At 42.4% G+C, this 18,662-nt stretch overlaps 1 protein-coding gene across 9 annotated transcripts in view; it reads right to left on the bottom strand.

Moving 5' to 3' along the window:
- Positions 1–18,662, bottom strand: part of LOC139571203 (RNA binding protein fox-1 homolog 3-like) — a 761,620-nt gene that overhangs the window by 346,962 nt on the left and 395,996 nt on the right. For all 9 annotated transcript variants that reach the window (XR_011674253.1, XM_071393837.1, XM_071393834.1 and 6 more), the window contains one exon: positions 9,949–10,009. Coding sequence is in view for 8 of the 9 variants with exons in the window: in XM_071393837.1 (XP_071249938.1) it covers positions 9,949–9,970 (22 nt within the window). In the remaining variant the exon portion in view is untranslated. The remainder of the gene's footprint in view (positions 1–9,948; positions 10,010–18,662) is intronic.

Genomic DNA, 18,662 nt, shown 5'->3' on the forward strand with positions numbered 1-18,662 from the left:
TAAGGCATCCAGGTTAAAGAAAACTACAAGTTTAGATTTTATGACTATCAAAAACTTGTCCTCTCCACTAATTTGTCAAAACAACCTGAATAGCTTTGTTAGGACAACTAAGTTAAAGCACATTGATTTTACTAAAAGTATGCAGTTCACTCAAGTTATTACATCCACATTTGTCAGTCCCACTGACTTTACTAGATGAAGTTAAAATTAAAAAATCTGGACTGTACTTCATATTACATTTTAAGGCAGCCAAGTTACAGCCTTTTTTAAAGGTCCTGAACATTCATTCTGAAAAGTACTTTTATCTCATGGCTAACATGCCAGAAAGTTTGAAAATACAAGCTGAGTGGGCAGGGAGCATATATTCATGAGCTTGCCTTGACTGACAGTTCTTTGAAATGCCTATGTCAAGCAACTTGGATGCAGTGAGTAGTGATGCAATAAAATCATCTCAAGCAAATTTGGTGAAACACAAAGCAACTCAGACAACATCAAAATTACATCAATTATATATATACATTTTTATACATCTCCTGTTTGTCATGTCTCTTTTGATGCATTTCACAGCAGCACTGACGGATGTGTTGACATGACACCTGTGTCAGAGTTTTGAGCCCCCCCCCCCCCCCCTTTTGTTCCATGCTGGCTGAAGACCTAGTTAGCCAGTAACTAGATAACACCAGACACAGATGAAAGGGGAAACGTATATTTGCCATAGATGAATAAGGGTAAACGTGAAATATATTTGCTATATTAACCATGCCCCTCTGCAAACACAACTTACCTTTAATAATGAGTCCAAGTGTTTGACTTTGGCGAGGAGACCAGTAACTTTTTGATCAAACGTTATCAATGTAGAAGCAACAGTAGTTTTTCATACTTTGATCTGGTTTCCTTCAAATATCATCCAATATCATGAAAAACATGATTGACTGTTCATGACCTTTAGGTCTCAACAAATATAAAACAAATGTACAGTGCATATGCATGCACACATACACACGCACACACACATTTTTATTACTTAATCTCTGCATCGGTCATTAAACAGGTGAGAGCAGATTTTAACAAGCAGTTTCAGCATTTTACTGTATTTGATTGAAAATATGCACAATCACAAAAGACTTGTGTGTGTGTGTGTGCGTGTTTGTGTGCATGAGCGAGAGCGAGAGAGGAAGAGGATGAGATGAAAGATAAATGTTTGGTACCACCTGCTGGTCACACTATGGGAGACCAGAGAATGAGACCAGGCTGCGATCTGAATGCCACATTATTCCCGTTAAAGTACACTACTTTTAACCAGGGCCCATAGGGTCTTAAATAATATATTTACTTTCTAAATACAGAAATCATCACCATATGATACATTTTGCATCATATGACACAAAACACAGCATCATATGATTCAAAATGTATCATACAGTGATGATTTCTGTATTTTGAAAGTTCCATATCATGAAAACTTGATTGCTGACAAGCAAGACCTTTTCGGACTATGTCAACAATGGAATAATGAAACAAACAGTAAAATAGAGTTTTTGGGGTGGAGTTTTCCTTTATTGCCTGCACTTAAACTTAAACATGTCTACATTTGACTGTATGCAACAACTTCGAAATTTGAGGTTTGAGAAACATGGATGAATGTCTAATTCTGACATGAGACTGTCGTCACTAGTTGGTGTACCCCCAGCTGGGCTGGGCTGGGCTGGTCAGTGTGTGTGTGTGTGTGTGTGTGTGTGTGTGTGTGTGTGTGTGTGTGTGTGTGTGTGTGTGTGTGTGTGTGTGTGTGTGTGTGTGTGTGTGTGTGTGTGTGTGTGTGTGTGTGTGTGCATATGCATGTAACCCCAGTATCCGATATATAATGGCTTCACTATGCACTCAACTCAAGCATTAGTGTTGTAGATACGGGACACTGTTGTGTTATGCAATGGAATTGGCTAGCACCTTAGATTAAAGTGTTTGCTACACTAAGGGATTAAAAGATGGACAACATGTATAGTAACCTACCAGCTCTCACAGTCTCACGTCAGAATTAAATGTTGGAATTAGAATTAGATCATCCATGTTCCTCAAACATCAAATTTCAAAGTTGTTCCAAACGTCAAATTTTGAAGTGTTGAAGGTTACGTTTAGGCATTAACTTAATTTTTAAGGTTAACGTTAAGGTTTGGGATAGGCTCAAAATAACAAGATCAACACAACTTTCTATCACTCGATTCAAAACTTGGAATAAGAGGCAGATACTTACGCCCTTCCACAACGCCCAAGCAAAACCGAAACCTACTTGATGATAACAGCGCTCACTGTTGCCCCTAGTGGCCAGTTTCCACATAATCTCCAGACGTCCTCAGACATGGATCGACGTCGAATACTGACTTGTATCACGGGTGACCTGGCTGAAAGTAACACCATTACAGCATTGATGAATGTGGTGCTTAATAAAACACATATCCTGTTAGTTTTAAAAGGACCATCAACTAACACTATCTATCGCTGCATCCAATCAAGATGTCTTCTCTGAAATGAATATTGAGTGTTGATTGGTCCCCAGATGTACAAACTAATACAAACTGCCCCAGTTACGCTGATTGCTCATTTCCGACTGGTCCAGCTCTCATGACTGTTGTTTTGTTAATGTTCCTAAGGCCCTAACAAGTTTATTTTCAGCATATTAATAATTCACAGCTAGTCTTAATGATAATAGCTACCACAGCCATACAGAGCTGGTTGTTAAGAATGCTGCATTATTAACACTGATAAACAGTGGTAGAATAATGGTGGAATGGGGAGGAAGGATAGTGGGGATGGCACACGTACACACACAAGCATGGGGCACGCGAACATCCACAGAAGCATGCATGCACAAAAACACACACATACACACCTTACCTGTCAGCATAGGCCCACTGAAATTTGCATACTGCCCCAATAGGTCCACAGACAATACAATCGCCATCACACTGCACACTGCCCTATCCCATCTGGACAAGAGGAATACCTATGTAAGAATGCTGTTAATTGACTACAGCTCAGCATTCAACACCATAGTACCCTCCAAACTCATCATTAAGCTTGAGGCCCTGGGTCTCAACCACGCCCTCTGCGATTGGGTCCTTGACTTCCTGATGGGCTGCCCCCAGGTGGTGAAGGTAGGAAACAACATCTCCACTTCGCTGATCCTCAACACTGGCACCCCACAAGGGTGCGTGCTCAGCCCCCTCCTGTTCACCCATGATGGCGTGACCATGTACGCCTCCAACCCGATCATCAAGTTTGCAGACGACACAACAGTAGCAGGCTTGCTCACCAACAACGATGAGACAGCCTATAGGGAGGAGGTGAGGGCACTCGGAGTGTGGTGTCAGGAAAACAACCTCTCACTAAATGTCAACAAAACAAAGGAGATGACAATGGACTTCAGGAAACAGCAGAGGGAGCACCACCCTCCACAACAGTGGAGAAGGTGGAAAGTTTCAAGTTCCTCGGCATACACATCACTGACAAACTGAATTGGTCCACCCACACAGACAGTGTGGCGAAGAAGACGCAACAGCGCCTCTTCAACCTCAGGACGCTGAAGAAATTTGGCTTGTCACCTAAAACACTCACAAACTTCTACAGATGCACAATTGAGAGCATCCTGTCAGGCTGTATCACCACCTGGTACGGCAACTGCACCGCCCACAACCACAGGTCTCTCCAGAGGGTGGTGCGGTCTGCACAACGCATCACCGGGGGCAAACTACTTGCCCTCCAGGACACCTACAGCACCCGATGTCAAAGGAAGGCCAAAAAGATCATCAAGGACAACAACCACCCGAGCCACCGCCTGTTCACCCTGCTAGCATCCAGAAGGCGAGGTCAGTACAGGTGCATCAAAGCTGTGACTGAGAGACTGAAAAATTATTTATATCTCAAGGCCATCAGACTGTTAAAAACTTATTGTCAATAGGGGGGCGCTATTTTCACTTTGGAAAATATCGTGCCCAATTTAAACGGCCTCGTACTCTATTCTAGATCATACAATATGCATATTATTATTACTATTGGATAGAAAACACTCTCAAGTTTCTAAAACAATTTGAATTATATCTGTGAGTAAAACAGAACTCATTTGGCAGCAAACTTCCAGACAGGAAGTGAAAATTCTGAAAATGGGGCTCTGTTTCAGGGCCTGCCTATTCAATTGCCTTATATTTATCGATATGCATGCACTTCATACGCCTTCCACTAGATGTCAACAGGCAGTGGAAGGTGGAATGGGGTGTCTAGCTTGATCTGAGGTCGAACAAGAGCTTTTGGAGTGGCAGGTCAGGAATTTCCTTTCTCTACCAAGGCGCATGGCGGAGCTCAACATTAGCTTCTGAAAAGCTTTCGGTTTACACGGCGAATATCTCCGGCTCTGATTTTATTTGATACATGTGATAATATAATCGTAAAGTAGGTTTTTTCAACCGAGTTTTATCAGTTTATTCAACGTTTATTGGGACTTTTGGAGTTTTCCATTCTTTGCGTCAAGAGAGGGTGGGAACGTTATCAACCTTGGCTAGCATTGTTGGCACGAATTCGACAGAAGAAAAGGACATTCTTAAACCAAACAACGATTTATTCTGGACCAAGGACTCCTTGTACAAGATTCTGATGGAAGCTCAACAAAAGTAAGAACAATTTATGATGTTATTTCGTATTTCTGTGGAAAATGTTGATTCCTATTCTCTGCCGTTTTGGCGAGCGCTGTCTCGCAATAACGCAAGCTGTTTGTTATGGTAAAGTTATTTTAAAAAATCTAACACGGCGGTTGCATTAAGAACCAGTGTATCTTTCATTTGCCATACAACAAGTATTTTTATGTAAAGTTTATGATGAGTTCTTTGGTCAGATTAGGTAAGTGTCCAAAATATCTCTGGAGATTCTGGTGAATCGATGCTACGTATTCACAATGTATAATAAGGATTTGTAGCTCTAAATATGCACATTTTCGAACAAAACATAAGTGTATTGTATAACCTGATGTTATAAGACTATCATCTGATGAATTTGTTCAAGGTTAGTGATTAATTTTATCTCTATTTTGTCGGTTTTGTGCAAGCTATTTTTGCGGGGAGTAAATTGCGTTGTGTGTTTGGCTACTGTAGTGAGCTAATATAAATATATATTGTGTTTTCGCTGTAAAACATGGTGAAAATATGCGGTTGAGTCTTTGGCTATTGTGGTTAGCTAATATAAATACATATTGTGTTTTCGCTGTAAAACATTTTCAAAATCGGAAATGATGGCTGGATTCACAAGATGTTTATCTTTCATTTGCTGTATTGGACTTGTGATTTCATGAAAATTATATTATATGATATCCCTGTCCCGTTAGGCTAGGCTATGCTAGTCAGCTTTTTTTATGAGGATGCTCCCGGATCCGGGATGGGTATCACTGATTAAACAGCCATCACTAACACAGAGAGGCTGCTGCCTACATACATACTTCAAATCATTGGCCAATGGATCAATAGTCACTTTATTAATGCCACTTTAATAATGATGTTTACATATCTTGCACTACTCATCCCATGTATATACTGTATTTTATACCATCTATTGCATCTCGTCTATGCTGGTCGCTCATGGCCCATCCACATATTTATATGTTCATATTCTTTTTCCATCCCTTTACTTAGATTTGTGTGTATTAGGTAGATGTTGTGGAATTATGAGATTAATTGTTAGATATTGCTACATTGTCAGAAATAGAAGCCCAAGCATTTTACTACACTCACAATAACATCTGCTAACCATGTGTATGTGACCAATAAAATGTCATTTGATTTGATTTGATTTGACACTGTGTTTTGGTAAGGTGATGTCCAGTGCATCTAATTAGCATTTAACACTCACACGAATCCCATAACAATTACAGAGAAAAGGCTGGAGAGAGAGAGAGAGAGAGGGAAATGGAGGAGAGTGTGATGAGCATAAAAGAGGGATGAAGTGTGAAAGAGTAGTGGGGATGCTTTTAGCCTCTCCGGCAGAGGAGTAATGACCTATTACAGAGCCAATTGTAGACAGTGTATTGCAGAGTTGGCATTGCACACACAAATTGGTAATATTTCCATGCCGGGGGCCTAAACACAGCATTATATTAGAAGATTCCAGCACTCTGGACCTTGAATAAGCACCACTCTACAACCATAGAAATGCTTATTATAGAGCTTGATGCAATGATGTGCTTGTTGCAATTGATATACAGTATTTTGCTGGATAGTGAACTCAGTGATTCCAGGGGTTTGTATTTCTCTGATTGTCCTTCAGATTGTTATAACAATTGACAAGCCTACATAATGCCTTCCATATGGCACCATATTCCCTATATAGTGCACTACTAACTAAGGTTCGGGTTAGGTTTAGGCATTACCTCCGAAATCTTAAGGTTAATCATTAACGCTGAATGGTTAAGATTCGGGATACCATTAAAACAAAAATTGACTTCCTGTTTCTGGATTTGAACTTGCAACATTTGAAGTAAGATGCAGATGCAGATGCCTACCCCAAAACCCCATCCCCCAAAACCCCATCCCCCTAGCCAACCCAAAACCTACTTGAAGGTAACAGTGCTCACTGTTGTCCCTAGTGGCCGGTTTCCACATTATCTCCCGACGTCCTCAGGCATGGATGGACGTCGAATACTGACTTGTATCACGGGTGACCTGGCTGGGTACACACACTTTGCATGCCGCTACAATGACATCCCTTCATCAAGGCCATTGCAATGAGAGCAGCAGATGCCATTCTGCTTAGACAACCCACGTATCCTCTGTTTGTCGCTCTCGCTCTCTCCGTGCTTCAAAGAACTCCCAACTCTTTCCAACAAGCTCCACTTTGAAAAACACAACTTTGTAATTAGAGTGGTGTCAGTGCGATTGTGATGTTGGCCGTTGATTTGGCCTGGGGGGGCCGTTGAATAGCACTGATACTGCCTCAATCAGGAACTGGCTTAATTGGAATTAGAGAGAGAGGGGAGCAGTTGAGGAGATCTGTGATGTGGGAGAATGGGGGAGAAATCTGCAGATAGTGTGGTGTGTGTGTGTGGGGGTGGGATGTGTGTGTGTGTGTGTGTGTGTGTGTGTGTGTGTGTGTGTGTGTGTGTGTGTGTGTGTGTGTGTGTGTGTGTGTGTGTGTGTGTGTGTGTGTGTGTGTGTGTGTGTGTGTGTGTGTGTGTGTGTGTGTGTGTGTGTGTGTGTGTGTGTGTGTGTGTGTGATGGGGTAGAATGGAGTCAAATCACTGCAACAGGAACGAACCATGTCACCGTGTCACTGGCATCAATCAATAAAGACTTGGAGGAATGAGCATGGCTGATAGGAGAGGGGGTCTGAAATGTCTCTTGAATATATAGTATGTTCAGATTTAATCTGATAATCTTAGACACCAAAATACCCTACAGCTGGAAAAATAAAATAAAATTGCCATCCTATGAGAATATTGGAAGCATGGCTTATTGGAGGCATGCGTTTAAAATAGCTCTTTTTGGGCACCCGTTAGAGTAAATGTCATTCCAGTTCATCATATTAAGTTTGTACACTAGAAACGTCACATTTCTTCCAATGTTTATGCATATTACATATTGAAATATAATATTAATAACATTGCTGAATATGTAACCTTTATTTAACTAGGCAAGTCAGTAAAGAACAAATTCTTATTTACAATGATGGCCTCGGAACAGTGGGTTAACTGCCTTGTTCAGGGACAGAACAACAGATTTTTACCTTGTCAGCTCGGGGATTCAATCCAGCAACCTTTTGGTTACTAACCCAACGCTTTAACCACTAGGCTACCTGCCACCCCAATATATATAGTAATAAAGTGCTAACTATTCCAACTTTGGGATTTGCTTAGAGATTAGTTTATTAGTCACATGCACTGTGTCACAGGTGTAATTGCAGGGTACAGTGAAATTCTTAAGCTCCCAGCTCCAGGGTTCCTCAAGTCACCACTAATTCAAGAGTGTACTGAAGGGAAACAACACCGTGTAGGAACTTCCACCGGTATAAATGGGTTGTGATTGATCTGTTGTCGCGGCGATTAGATTGCCATTGACAGGGGACTAGAAGGGGCCCCTGGGGGACTGACAGGGTTGCTCCTGAGGAACAATCACCTGCACTTTTATTCAACTGCATGCAATTGGAAACACAATGACACACACACACACGCACACACACACACACACACACACACACACACACACACACACACACACACACACACACACACACACACACACACACACACACACACACACACACACACACACACACACACACACACGCAATCTGTATTCCCGGGACAAAATGTGCCATGTGAAAGCCTATTATTATATGACAAAAGGAAAGAATGAATGAGCATCTTACAAAGACCTTACATTTCCCATGTCAGCAAAGTAAATACCAAGTCAGTGAATCAAGTGTTTCCCCACAGGCTCGTAGGGTAAAGCACTGCTAACAGGCCACAGAGAGATGTGACTAATCTCCCACTCAACGTGACCAATAGCCAAGATGTCAGTGTAAATCAAAAATAGTTACACCATGCCCAGGATGACCCCAGGGCTCTCTACTGTACGGCTCTCTACCAACCCTCCATCTCTCTCTCCCTCCTCTTCCTATCTCCCTTTTCCCTCCTTTCTTCATTCTCTAGCTTCTCTCTCCCTCTCAGCTATGGCTCCTTTTCAAACCATATCTCATAGTTTCACTTAGAAATTCAATGTTTTATGGATGAACATCTATTTTTGCTGCATTAATTCTGCATGGTTACAGGGTTAATTACGTGTGGCAACAGGGAAAAATAAAACTCAAAGGTTTAAGTTTAGGTATTAATTCTGAGTTAAGGTTATGGCTATGATTTGGTATTCTCCCGTCTTGCTAGCACATTGTAAACTACCATGGAGCAGTGGTCAGAGCAGCATGCTTTGACCTGAGTAGCGCACTTTGCCGCCAAACATCATAACTTTGTGCCAGTGCTGGGCAACAGGAAGGCATATATCGACGTTCTCAGGACCTTTTCAAATGTCCAAAATTGAAGTCTAGTGATCAGCCTGCCCTACCAACCCTCATCCACAGAGCCATCTCAATATCTCTCCCTCCCTCTCTCCTTGCACCAACCCTCACCCTCTCCCACAACCTCCTCTCCTATATCACCTTCTCTCTCTCCTCTCCTCTCTCCCTCCATGCAAACACAGAGCAGCTGCATGCCGGCCTAAAGTATGAAGAAAAATGCCAGGTGGCTATTTGTAAATAATCTGCAATTAATGTGCGTTATTAATAATAGATGACCTGGTTGTTACTGTAGAGATTTATACAGATGGTGGTGAAGGGATCTTCTAGTCCTCTTTTTCAATTAAGCATGGACAGAGAGAGAGAGAGAGAGAAAGAGAGAGGAGAAATGAGAGAGAGAGGAGAAATGAGAGAGAGTGAAGGAGAGGAAGAGAGAGAGGAGAGAGAGAGAGGAGAGAGAGAGAGAGAAAGAGAGAGAGAGAGAGCGAAAGAGAGAGAGAGACAGAGAGAGAGAGGCAGAGAGAGAGAGGGACAGTATGTCGCTCGGCAGGCTGAATTAAAGACGCTTTTTGTAGCATTTAATAGCCATTCATTGGCGGACTGCTGACACAGTGTGAGAGCGGCGCTCGGCTCAGCTAGCCCAGGATTTATAGCTAGCTCTAATGGGCATGCCCAGAACCAAAGGACTGCAGTCAGCACATTACCTCTCTCTGCCGCTCCCACTCAACCACACACACAGGGAGGAGCACACACACAAAGGGAGGTGCAAACACACACAAGATTTCAAGTGCAGATGCAGGCACACGCGCACACACACACTTTTATTGATCACACACCTGTGAGGACATACACTTGTGCACACACCCACACGCACACACCCACACACACACACCCACACACACACACACTGACCTGCCCAGCTGGGGGTAGCCATACAGCTGACAGTGGCGAGGGAGGGGACTTCTGTGCTGCCCTAAAGGAGACACAAACATTACAACAACATTAGTACAAACATCACAACAGTGCTAGTACAATAATCCCTGAAAGGCAAACCAATTTGATAACAACATGACTTTGATAGTCATCCTCATCATCATCGTTAATTCTATGTGAATAATGATGGGCAAAGTTTATATCTTGTATTTAAAGAAAACAGTGATATTGCCAACTACAACCTCTACACTCTTAGAAAAAAGGGTTCCAAAAGGGTTCTTTGCGGAGGGACAGGGTTCTACCAAGAACAATTTTGATCAGAAGAACCCTTTTTGGAAGAAAACGGTTCTTTGTAAGGCAAAAGGTTCTACCTAGAACCTTTAACATCCTGAGAACCGTTTTTGGAAGAAAGGGTTCTTTGAGGATCTTTGGAAGGTATGAAGGATTCTTTGGAAGGTATGAAGGATTCTTTGGAAGGTATGAAGGATTCTTTGGAAGGTATGAAGGATTCTTTGGAAGGTATGAAGGATTCTTTGGAAGGTATGAAGGATTCTTTGGAAGGTATGAAGGATTCTTTGGAAGGTATGAAGGATTCTTTGGAAGGTATGAAGGATTCTTTGGAAGGTATGAAGGGTTCTATTTCCCAGCATGCTCTATCACAGGGAGATTTTCAGAATTGTTTATTTTACTGTAATATCTGTGTTTTTGCGTTGGTTGGTTGATAAATGTTATGCTACACAAAGATAAACAACAGTTTTCTTAACAAATCCAATCTGTTAGAATTGGGTTTATTGCACCCTTTACTGAGATGGTTGTTCCAGTTTAGATGAGTGAGGTAGTCTCAATTGTTCTGAATGCAAGTTGTGGGAGATTAACATTTCCACTTGTTGGATATCCCAACTCTGGCTGGATTCCAACAGGAATTACATATCACTTGGCAAGCTTGCATAATGTGACTTGCAGTCCTGCTGTGGCCTGTAAACCAGGAGATTCATGACACCCCTGTGTTAGGGTATAAATTGGCCCTGTATTGTCTTAAATCATTAACTTTCAAAGGCTAGTAAGGCTGGTGGAACTATTCATCAACGGTTCTAGGAAGAACTCAACAAAGATAAAAGGGTTGTCGGTAGAAACCTTCATAGACGGTTCTAGGAAGAACTGTTAGATTATAGAATGGTTCTTGATAAAAAAAACTTTTTAGAGGGGTCTAGGTAGAACCATATACATGGGGTTCTTTGAAGAAACCTACTTAGAGGGTTCTAGATAGAACCCAGAACCAAAAAGGGTTCCCCTATGAGAACAAACTGAAGAACCCTGTATGGTTCTACTTGGCACCTTTTGTTCTAAGAGTGTAGTAGATCATTAAAGTGTGAAATATGACAAACTATATCCACTGCAACATCGAACCTTTATTATACACAGCTGTATCCTCAAGCCACAGAGAGAGAGATGAGTCTACAGGGACAAAACCACAGGAGCCTGGGGACCCAGAGAAAAGAAAGGGATGAAGAGGGAGTAGAACATACAGAAGGAGAGAGGAGGAGAAATGACAATCTTGCAAGTTTACTTTTGGAACAGCTATGCCATACACAAACCTCCAGTGTGTAATACCATATTAGCTGTAGTGGACCCTAGGGAGTACATGCTGTCTGAGTGAGCAAACATTTCTCAGCTTGGTGCTTTATTATGATAATGAGCATAGTGTAATGGCAGCGAGTGGGGCCTATTCAGATTAAAAATGCATGGAGGCATGGAAGCTAGGGACGTTTCTACTGACAAGGAGAGGAGCGGCAAATCTGATGCATAGATATAACCCTTAAGGAGAGAGAGAGGGGGAGTGAGAGATGCAGAGGGAGGGAGAGAGAGAGTAAGGGAGAGGGAAAGAGAGAGTGAGAGAGTAATTAAGTGAATGAGAGGGAGAGGGAAAGAGATAGAGGCAGAGGGAGGGTGAGAGAGTGCGAGAGAGAGAGAGAGAGAGAGAGAGAACGACAGAGAGAAGGAGAGCGGGAGAGAGGGAGAGCACTTGTTGGAGAGATACTATAGTAGACAAGCTCTCTCTCTCTCTATCCTAGTATGCCTGTCAGTGTAAGCATGTTTCAAGTTGGCATTGACCCAATATGGGGCTGCTTTGCCAGGCTGATCACTAGACATAGACAGAGAATTCAGATTTTTGGTCCCTAGAACCTAGATATAGAATGCATTCGGACAGAATTCAGACCTCTTGACTTTATCCATATTTTGTTACATTATAACCGTATTATAAAATGTATTAAAACAAATATCATCATTCTACACACAATACCCCATAATGACAAAGCAAATACAGGTTTTTAGAAATGTTTGCAAATGTATAAAAAAACAAACATAAATACCTTATTTACATAAGTATTCAGACCCTTTGCTATGAGACTCATAATTTAGCTCAGGTGCATCCTGTTTCCATTGATCATCCTTGAGACGTTTCTACAACTTGATTGGAGTCCACCTGTGGTAAATTCAATTGATTTGGAAAGGCACGCGCCTGTCTATATAATCTCTCACAGTTGACAGTGGATGTCAGAACAAAAACCAACCCATGAGAACGAAGGAATTGTCTGTCGAGGCACAAATCTGGGGAAGGGTACCAAAATATGTCTGCAGCATTGAAGGTCACCAACGACACAATGGCCTCCATAATTCTTTAATGGAAGAAGTTTTGAACCACCAAGACTCTTCCTAAAGCTGGCCGCCCGGCCAAACCGAGCAATTGGGGGTGAAGGGCCTTGTTCAAGGAGGTGACCAAGAACCCGATGGTCATTCTGACAGAGCTCTAGACTTACTCTGTGGAGATGGTAGAACCTTCTAGAAGGACAACCATTTCTGCAGCACTCCACCAATAAGGCCTTTATGGTAGAGTGACCAGACAGACGCCACTCCTTTGTAAAAGGCACATGGTAGCCCACTTGCAGTTTGCCAAAAGGCACCTCTCAGACCATGAGAAACAAGATTCTCTAGTCTGATGAGATCAAGATTGAAAACTTTGGCCTGAATGCAAAGCGTCACATCTGGAGGAAACATGGCACTGTCCCTAAGGTGAAGCATGGTGGTGGCAGCAGCATCATGCTGTGGGGATGTTTTTCAGTTGCAGGGACTGGGAGACTAGTCAGGACCGAGGGAAAGATGAACGGAGCAAAGTACAGAGAGATCCTTGATGAAAACCTGCTCCAGAGCGCTCAGGACCTTAGACTGGGGCGAAGGTTCACCTTCCAACAGGACAATGACCTTAAGCACACAGCCAAGACAACACAGGAGTGGCTTCGGGACAAGTATCTGAATGTCCTTGAGAGGCCTAGCCAGAGCCCCAACTTGAACCCGATCGGAGAGACCTGAAAATAACTGTGCAGCGACGTTCCCCATCCAACCTGACAGAGCTTGAGAGGATCTGCACAGATGAATGGGAGAAACTCCCCAGATACAGGTGTCCTAGCTTGTAACATCATACACAAGAAGACTTGAGGCTGTAATCACTGCCAAATGTGCTTCAACAAAGTACTGAGTAAAATGTCTGAATACTTATGTAAATGTGATATTTCTGTTTAAACATTTTAAGAAATTGCTAACATGTTTAAAAAACTGTTTTTTCCTTTCTCATTATGGGGTATTATTGTGTGTAGATTGATGAAGGGAAAGAAACAACTTCATACATTTTAGAATAAGGCTGTAATGTAACAAAATGTGGAAAAAGTCAAGGGGTCTGAATACTTTCTGAATGCACTGTATGCCTTCCTCTGAGCGCAACAAAAAAATGAAAAACAATTACCCACCCATAGCATGCGCTCCAGCAGGTATATCTCACTGGTCACCCCCAAAGCTAATTCTTCCTTTGGTCGCCTTTCCTTCCAGTTCTCTGCTGCCAATGACAGGAACGAACTGCAAAAATCACTGAAGCTGGAGACTCATATCTCCCTCACTAGCTTTAAGCACCAGCTGTCAGAGCAGCTCACAGATCACTGCACCTGTACATAGCCCATCTGTAAATAGCCAATCCAACTACCTCATCCCCATACTGTATTTATTTATTTATCTTGCTCCTTTGCACCCCAGTGCTCTACTTGCACATTCATCTTCTGCACATCTACCATTCCAGTGTTTAATTGCAATATTGTAATTACTTTGCTACTATGGCCTATTTATTGCCTTTACCTCCCTTATCCTACGTCATTTGCACACACTGTATATAGACTTTTTCTACTGTATTATTGACTGTATGCTTGTTTATTCCATGTGTAACTCTGCATTGTTGTATGTGTCGAACTGCTTTGCTTTATCTTGGCCAGGTCGCAGTTGTAAATGAGAACTTGTTCTCAACTAGCCTACCTGGTTAAATGAAGGTGAAATAAAAAATAAATAAACTGGGAACGAGCTCATGGTGCTCGGTGCCAGAGCACACGGCGCTACGGCAGCTCAATGCTCTGGCAAGCCACAATAATACTGATGATACCTGATGGTAATAGTGTGTAGTTTTTTTAAATGTTGCTTTAAGCCTTCCCCAAAACATATCCCTAACCACTCAGAATGAATACCTAAACTTAACCCTTTGAGCTGTTTCTGTTTTAACCCTATAACCACACAGAATTAATGCGTCAAAAGTAGACCATCCATAATACATCGAATTTCGAAGGGAAACTATGAGATCTTGTTGGCTTACAGTGTGTGCGTGTGCGTGTGCGTGTGCGTGTGCGTGTGTGTGTGTGTGTGTGCGTGTGCGTGTGCGTGTGCGTGTGTGTGTGTATTTGGCAATGTGCTGACCTAATACTTCCAAGCTGACATTGAACCAGTCCATAGTATAGACTGAAGAGACTTTATTGATTTTCAAACCTCAGGACCCCTGTCTCTCCTTACCTACCTACCAGCCCACCACTACTAACATAAAACATTGAAATATACAGTATATATGCAGTATCAGTCAAAAGTTTGGACACACCTACTCATTCAATTTTTTGAACAATAATAGTGAAAACATCAAAACTATGAAATAACACATATGGAATCATGTATTAACCAATAATTTAGTAACCAAATTCTTCAAAGTAGCCAATCTTTGACTTGATGACAGCTTTGCACACTCTTGGCATTCTCTCAACCAGCTTCACCAGGAATGCATTTTCAACAGTCTTGAAGGAGTTCCCACATATGTTGAGCACTTGTTGGCTGCTTTTTCTTCACTCTGCGGTCCAACTCATCCCAAACCATCTCAATTGCGTTGAGGTCGGGTGATTGTGGAGGCCAGGTCATCTGATGCAGTACTCCATCACTCTCCTTCTTGGTCAAATGGCTCTTACACAGCCTGAAGGTGTGTTGGGTCATTGTCCTGTTGAAAAACAAATGATAGTCACACTAACCTCAACCAGATGGGATGGCGTATCGCTGCAGAATGCTGTGGTAGCCATGCTGGTTAAGTGTGCCTTGAATTCAAAATAGATCACTGACAGTGTCACCAGCAAAGCACCCCCACACCATCACACCTCCTCCTCCACACATGCTTAACGGTGGGAACCACACATGCGGAGATCATCCGTTCACCTACTCTGCGTCTCACAAAGACACAGCTGTCGGGAACCAAAAATCTCAAATTTGGACTCATCAGACCAAAGGACATATTTCCACCGGTCTATTGTCAACTTCTTGTGTTTCTTGGCACAAGCAAATCTCTTCTTCTTATTGGTGGCCTTTAGTAGTGGTTTCTTTGCAGCAATTGGACCATGAAGGCCTGATTCACGCATTCTCCTCGTAACAATTGATGTTGAGATGTGTCTGTTACTTGAACTCTGTGAAGCATGTATTTGGGCTGCAATTTCTGAGGCTAGTAACTCTGAACGTATTCTCTAGAGCAGAGGTAACTCTGGGTCTTCCTTTCCTGTAGCGGTCCTCATGAGAGCCAGTTTCATCATAATATAGCTTGATGCTTTTTGCGACTGCAGTTGAAGAAACTGTCAACGTTATTGACATTTTCAGGATTGACTGACGTATTTTACCAAATAGGAGTATCTTCTGTATACCACCCCTACCTTGTCACAACACAACTGATTGGCTCAAATGCATTAAGAAGGAAATACATTTCTAACAAGGCACACCTGTTATTTGAAATGCATTCCAGGTGACTACATAAAGAAGCTGGTTGAGAGAATGCCAAGCGTGTGCAAAGCTGTCATCAAGGCAAAGGGTGGCTACTTTGAAGAATCTCAAATATAAAATATAAAAAACAATGTTTAACACTTTTTTGGTAACTACATGATGCCATAAGTGTTAATTCATAGCTTTGATGTCTTCACTATTATTCTACAATGTAGAAAATAGTAAAAATAAAGAAAAACCCTGTAACGAGTAGGTGTGTCCAAACTTTGACTGGTACTGTATATATAATTTAATTTAATAGAATTGATCATCATTGATTTAGATATACTGTAGAGACAATTAATGTAGTAAAACAGATGTATACCCAACATTTGCTGTAAATATTGACAGATAAGGGTGATTTTGGGACCTGAGCCAACGTCATCCCAACGACACAAATGAAACTGTTTCCTCAGCCTGTTGTGTGCAGGTTGGTGGAGGGTTGATGAATGGTTGATCAGGCCACTGGACAGGTAATAATAATCACAGAATGACTATATCAACAGTCACTCCAGAGATTGGGAAATGCTGCTCTAGATGTTCATGGCGAGCAAAGATGATGTCATCGTGTGAGAAATGGAAGTTGAAACTCCACGGATACATGAGTACAAGAGCGAGTGCGCGCGTGTGCGTGTGTGGCGTGTGTGTGTATCTAGTCCCCTAACCCCTAGTCTGTAGGTCTGGCAGGTGACTGGGTGTGGTGTGTGTGTGTATCTAGTCCCCTAACCCCTAGTCTGTAGGTCTGGCAGGTGACTGGGAGTGAGTCCCAGTTATTCAACACACAATTAATCAAATCAAGTGTAATAACTCCAATCAAATTACAACAGCCTCCTGTGTACCATCATACCATCACAGCACAGAGAGGAGAGGGAGGGAGAGAGGGGGAGAGAGAGGAGAAGGAGGGAGAGAGAGGGAGAGAGAGGAGAAGGATGGAGAGAGAGGGTTAGGGGGAGAGATAGGGAGTGGAAGGGAGAGAGGGAGTGGGAGAGAGAGGAGGAGGAGGGAGAAAGAGGGAGAGAGAGGAGGATGGAGAGAGAGGGTTAGGGGGAGAGATAGGGAGTGGAAGGGAGAGAGGGAGTGGGAGAGAGAGGAGGAGGAGGGAGAGAGAGGGAGAGAGAGGAGAAGGATGGAGAGCGAGGGTTAGGGGGAGAGATAGGGAGTGGAAAGGAGAGATGGATTGGGAGAGAGAGGAGGAGGAGGGAGAGAGAGAGCTTAGATATGAGAAGAGGCACGATGACCGCACAAAGGGGAAGAGGGAGATCAGAGAGCCTACTGACTCGACCAGATGTAGAAGAAATTGATTCCTCAGTGGTAATCTTTCGTAGACAGACGCACTTGTGGAAAGACGCACGTAATATAACCGATATCATAGCATCTGTCAGCAGACTGTGGGTTGCAACAACTAACGAAGAACTGGTTCGTTCTGGTTCACATATTTTTTTGTATTTGCATCTTTCAAATATAGGAAGGGGAGAGGACATTTGTCCCTACACTATAATGAAAAACTGTAATTTATATTGTAATTTTTGTTATTATCAACAGTAAAATACGGTTGAAATGTTTTACTGCAGCATACTGTAAATGATGGTGCGTTGTGGGAAAATGTTTGTGGGTGGGGAAGTAATTGATGTATTTTGAATGGTGCTGTAGATCCATTCCACAGAATAAAGTAGTTTAACATGTTTTTGGAGCTCCAAAAACTTTAACCACCAGCGAGTGGTTTTGACAGGAAAACACATATCCATTTTAACTAATTTTCACCAGCATGTTAAATGAAAAAACTCTAGACCATCTTTACTCCACACACAGAGACACGTACAATGCTCTACCTCCCCCTTCCATTTGGCAAATCTGACCATAATTCTATCCTCCTGATTCCTGCTTACAAACAAAAACTAAAGCAGGAAGCACCAGTCAATAAGAAAGTGGTTAGATGAAGCAGATGCTAAACTACAGGATTCTTTTGCTAGCACAGACTGGAATATGTTCTGGGATTCTTCTGATGGCATTGAGGAGTACACCACATCAGGGGCGGCAGGTAACCTAGTGATTAGAGCGTTGTACTAGTTACCAAAAGGTTGCAAGATGGAATCCCTGAGCTGACAAGGTACCAGAATCGTTTTGCACCAGAATAAGGTAGTTAACCCACTGTTCCTAGGCTGTCATTGAAAATAAAGAATTTGTTCTTATCTGACTTGCCTAGTTAAATAAAGGTTTTTAAAAAATTAAGTCACTTGCTTCATTAATAAGTGCATCGATGATGTTGTACCAACAGTGACTGTACGTACATACCAGAAGCCATGGATTACAGGCAACATCCACATTGAGCTAAAGGGTAGAGCTGCCGCTTTCAAGGAGTGGGACTATAACCTGGAAGTTTATAAGATATCCCGCTATGCCCTCCGACGAACCATCAAACAGGCAAAGCGTCAATACAGGGCTAAGATTGAATCGTACTATAGCGACTCCAATGCTAGTCGGATGTGGCAAGGCATGCAAACTATTACAGACTACAAAGTGAAGCACAGCCGTGAGCTGCC

This window comes from Salvelinus alpinus, chromosome 3 (assembly GCF_045679555.1).
Source record: "Salvelinus alpinus chromosome 3, SLU_Salpinus.1, whole genome shotgun sequence".
NCBI lineage: Eukaryota > Metazoa > Chordata > Actinopteri > Salmoniformes > Salmonidae > Salvelinus > Salvelinus alpinus.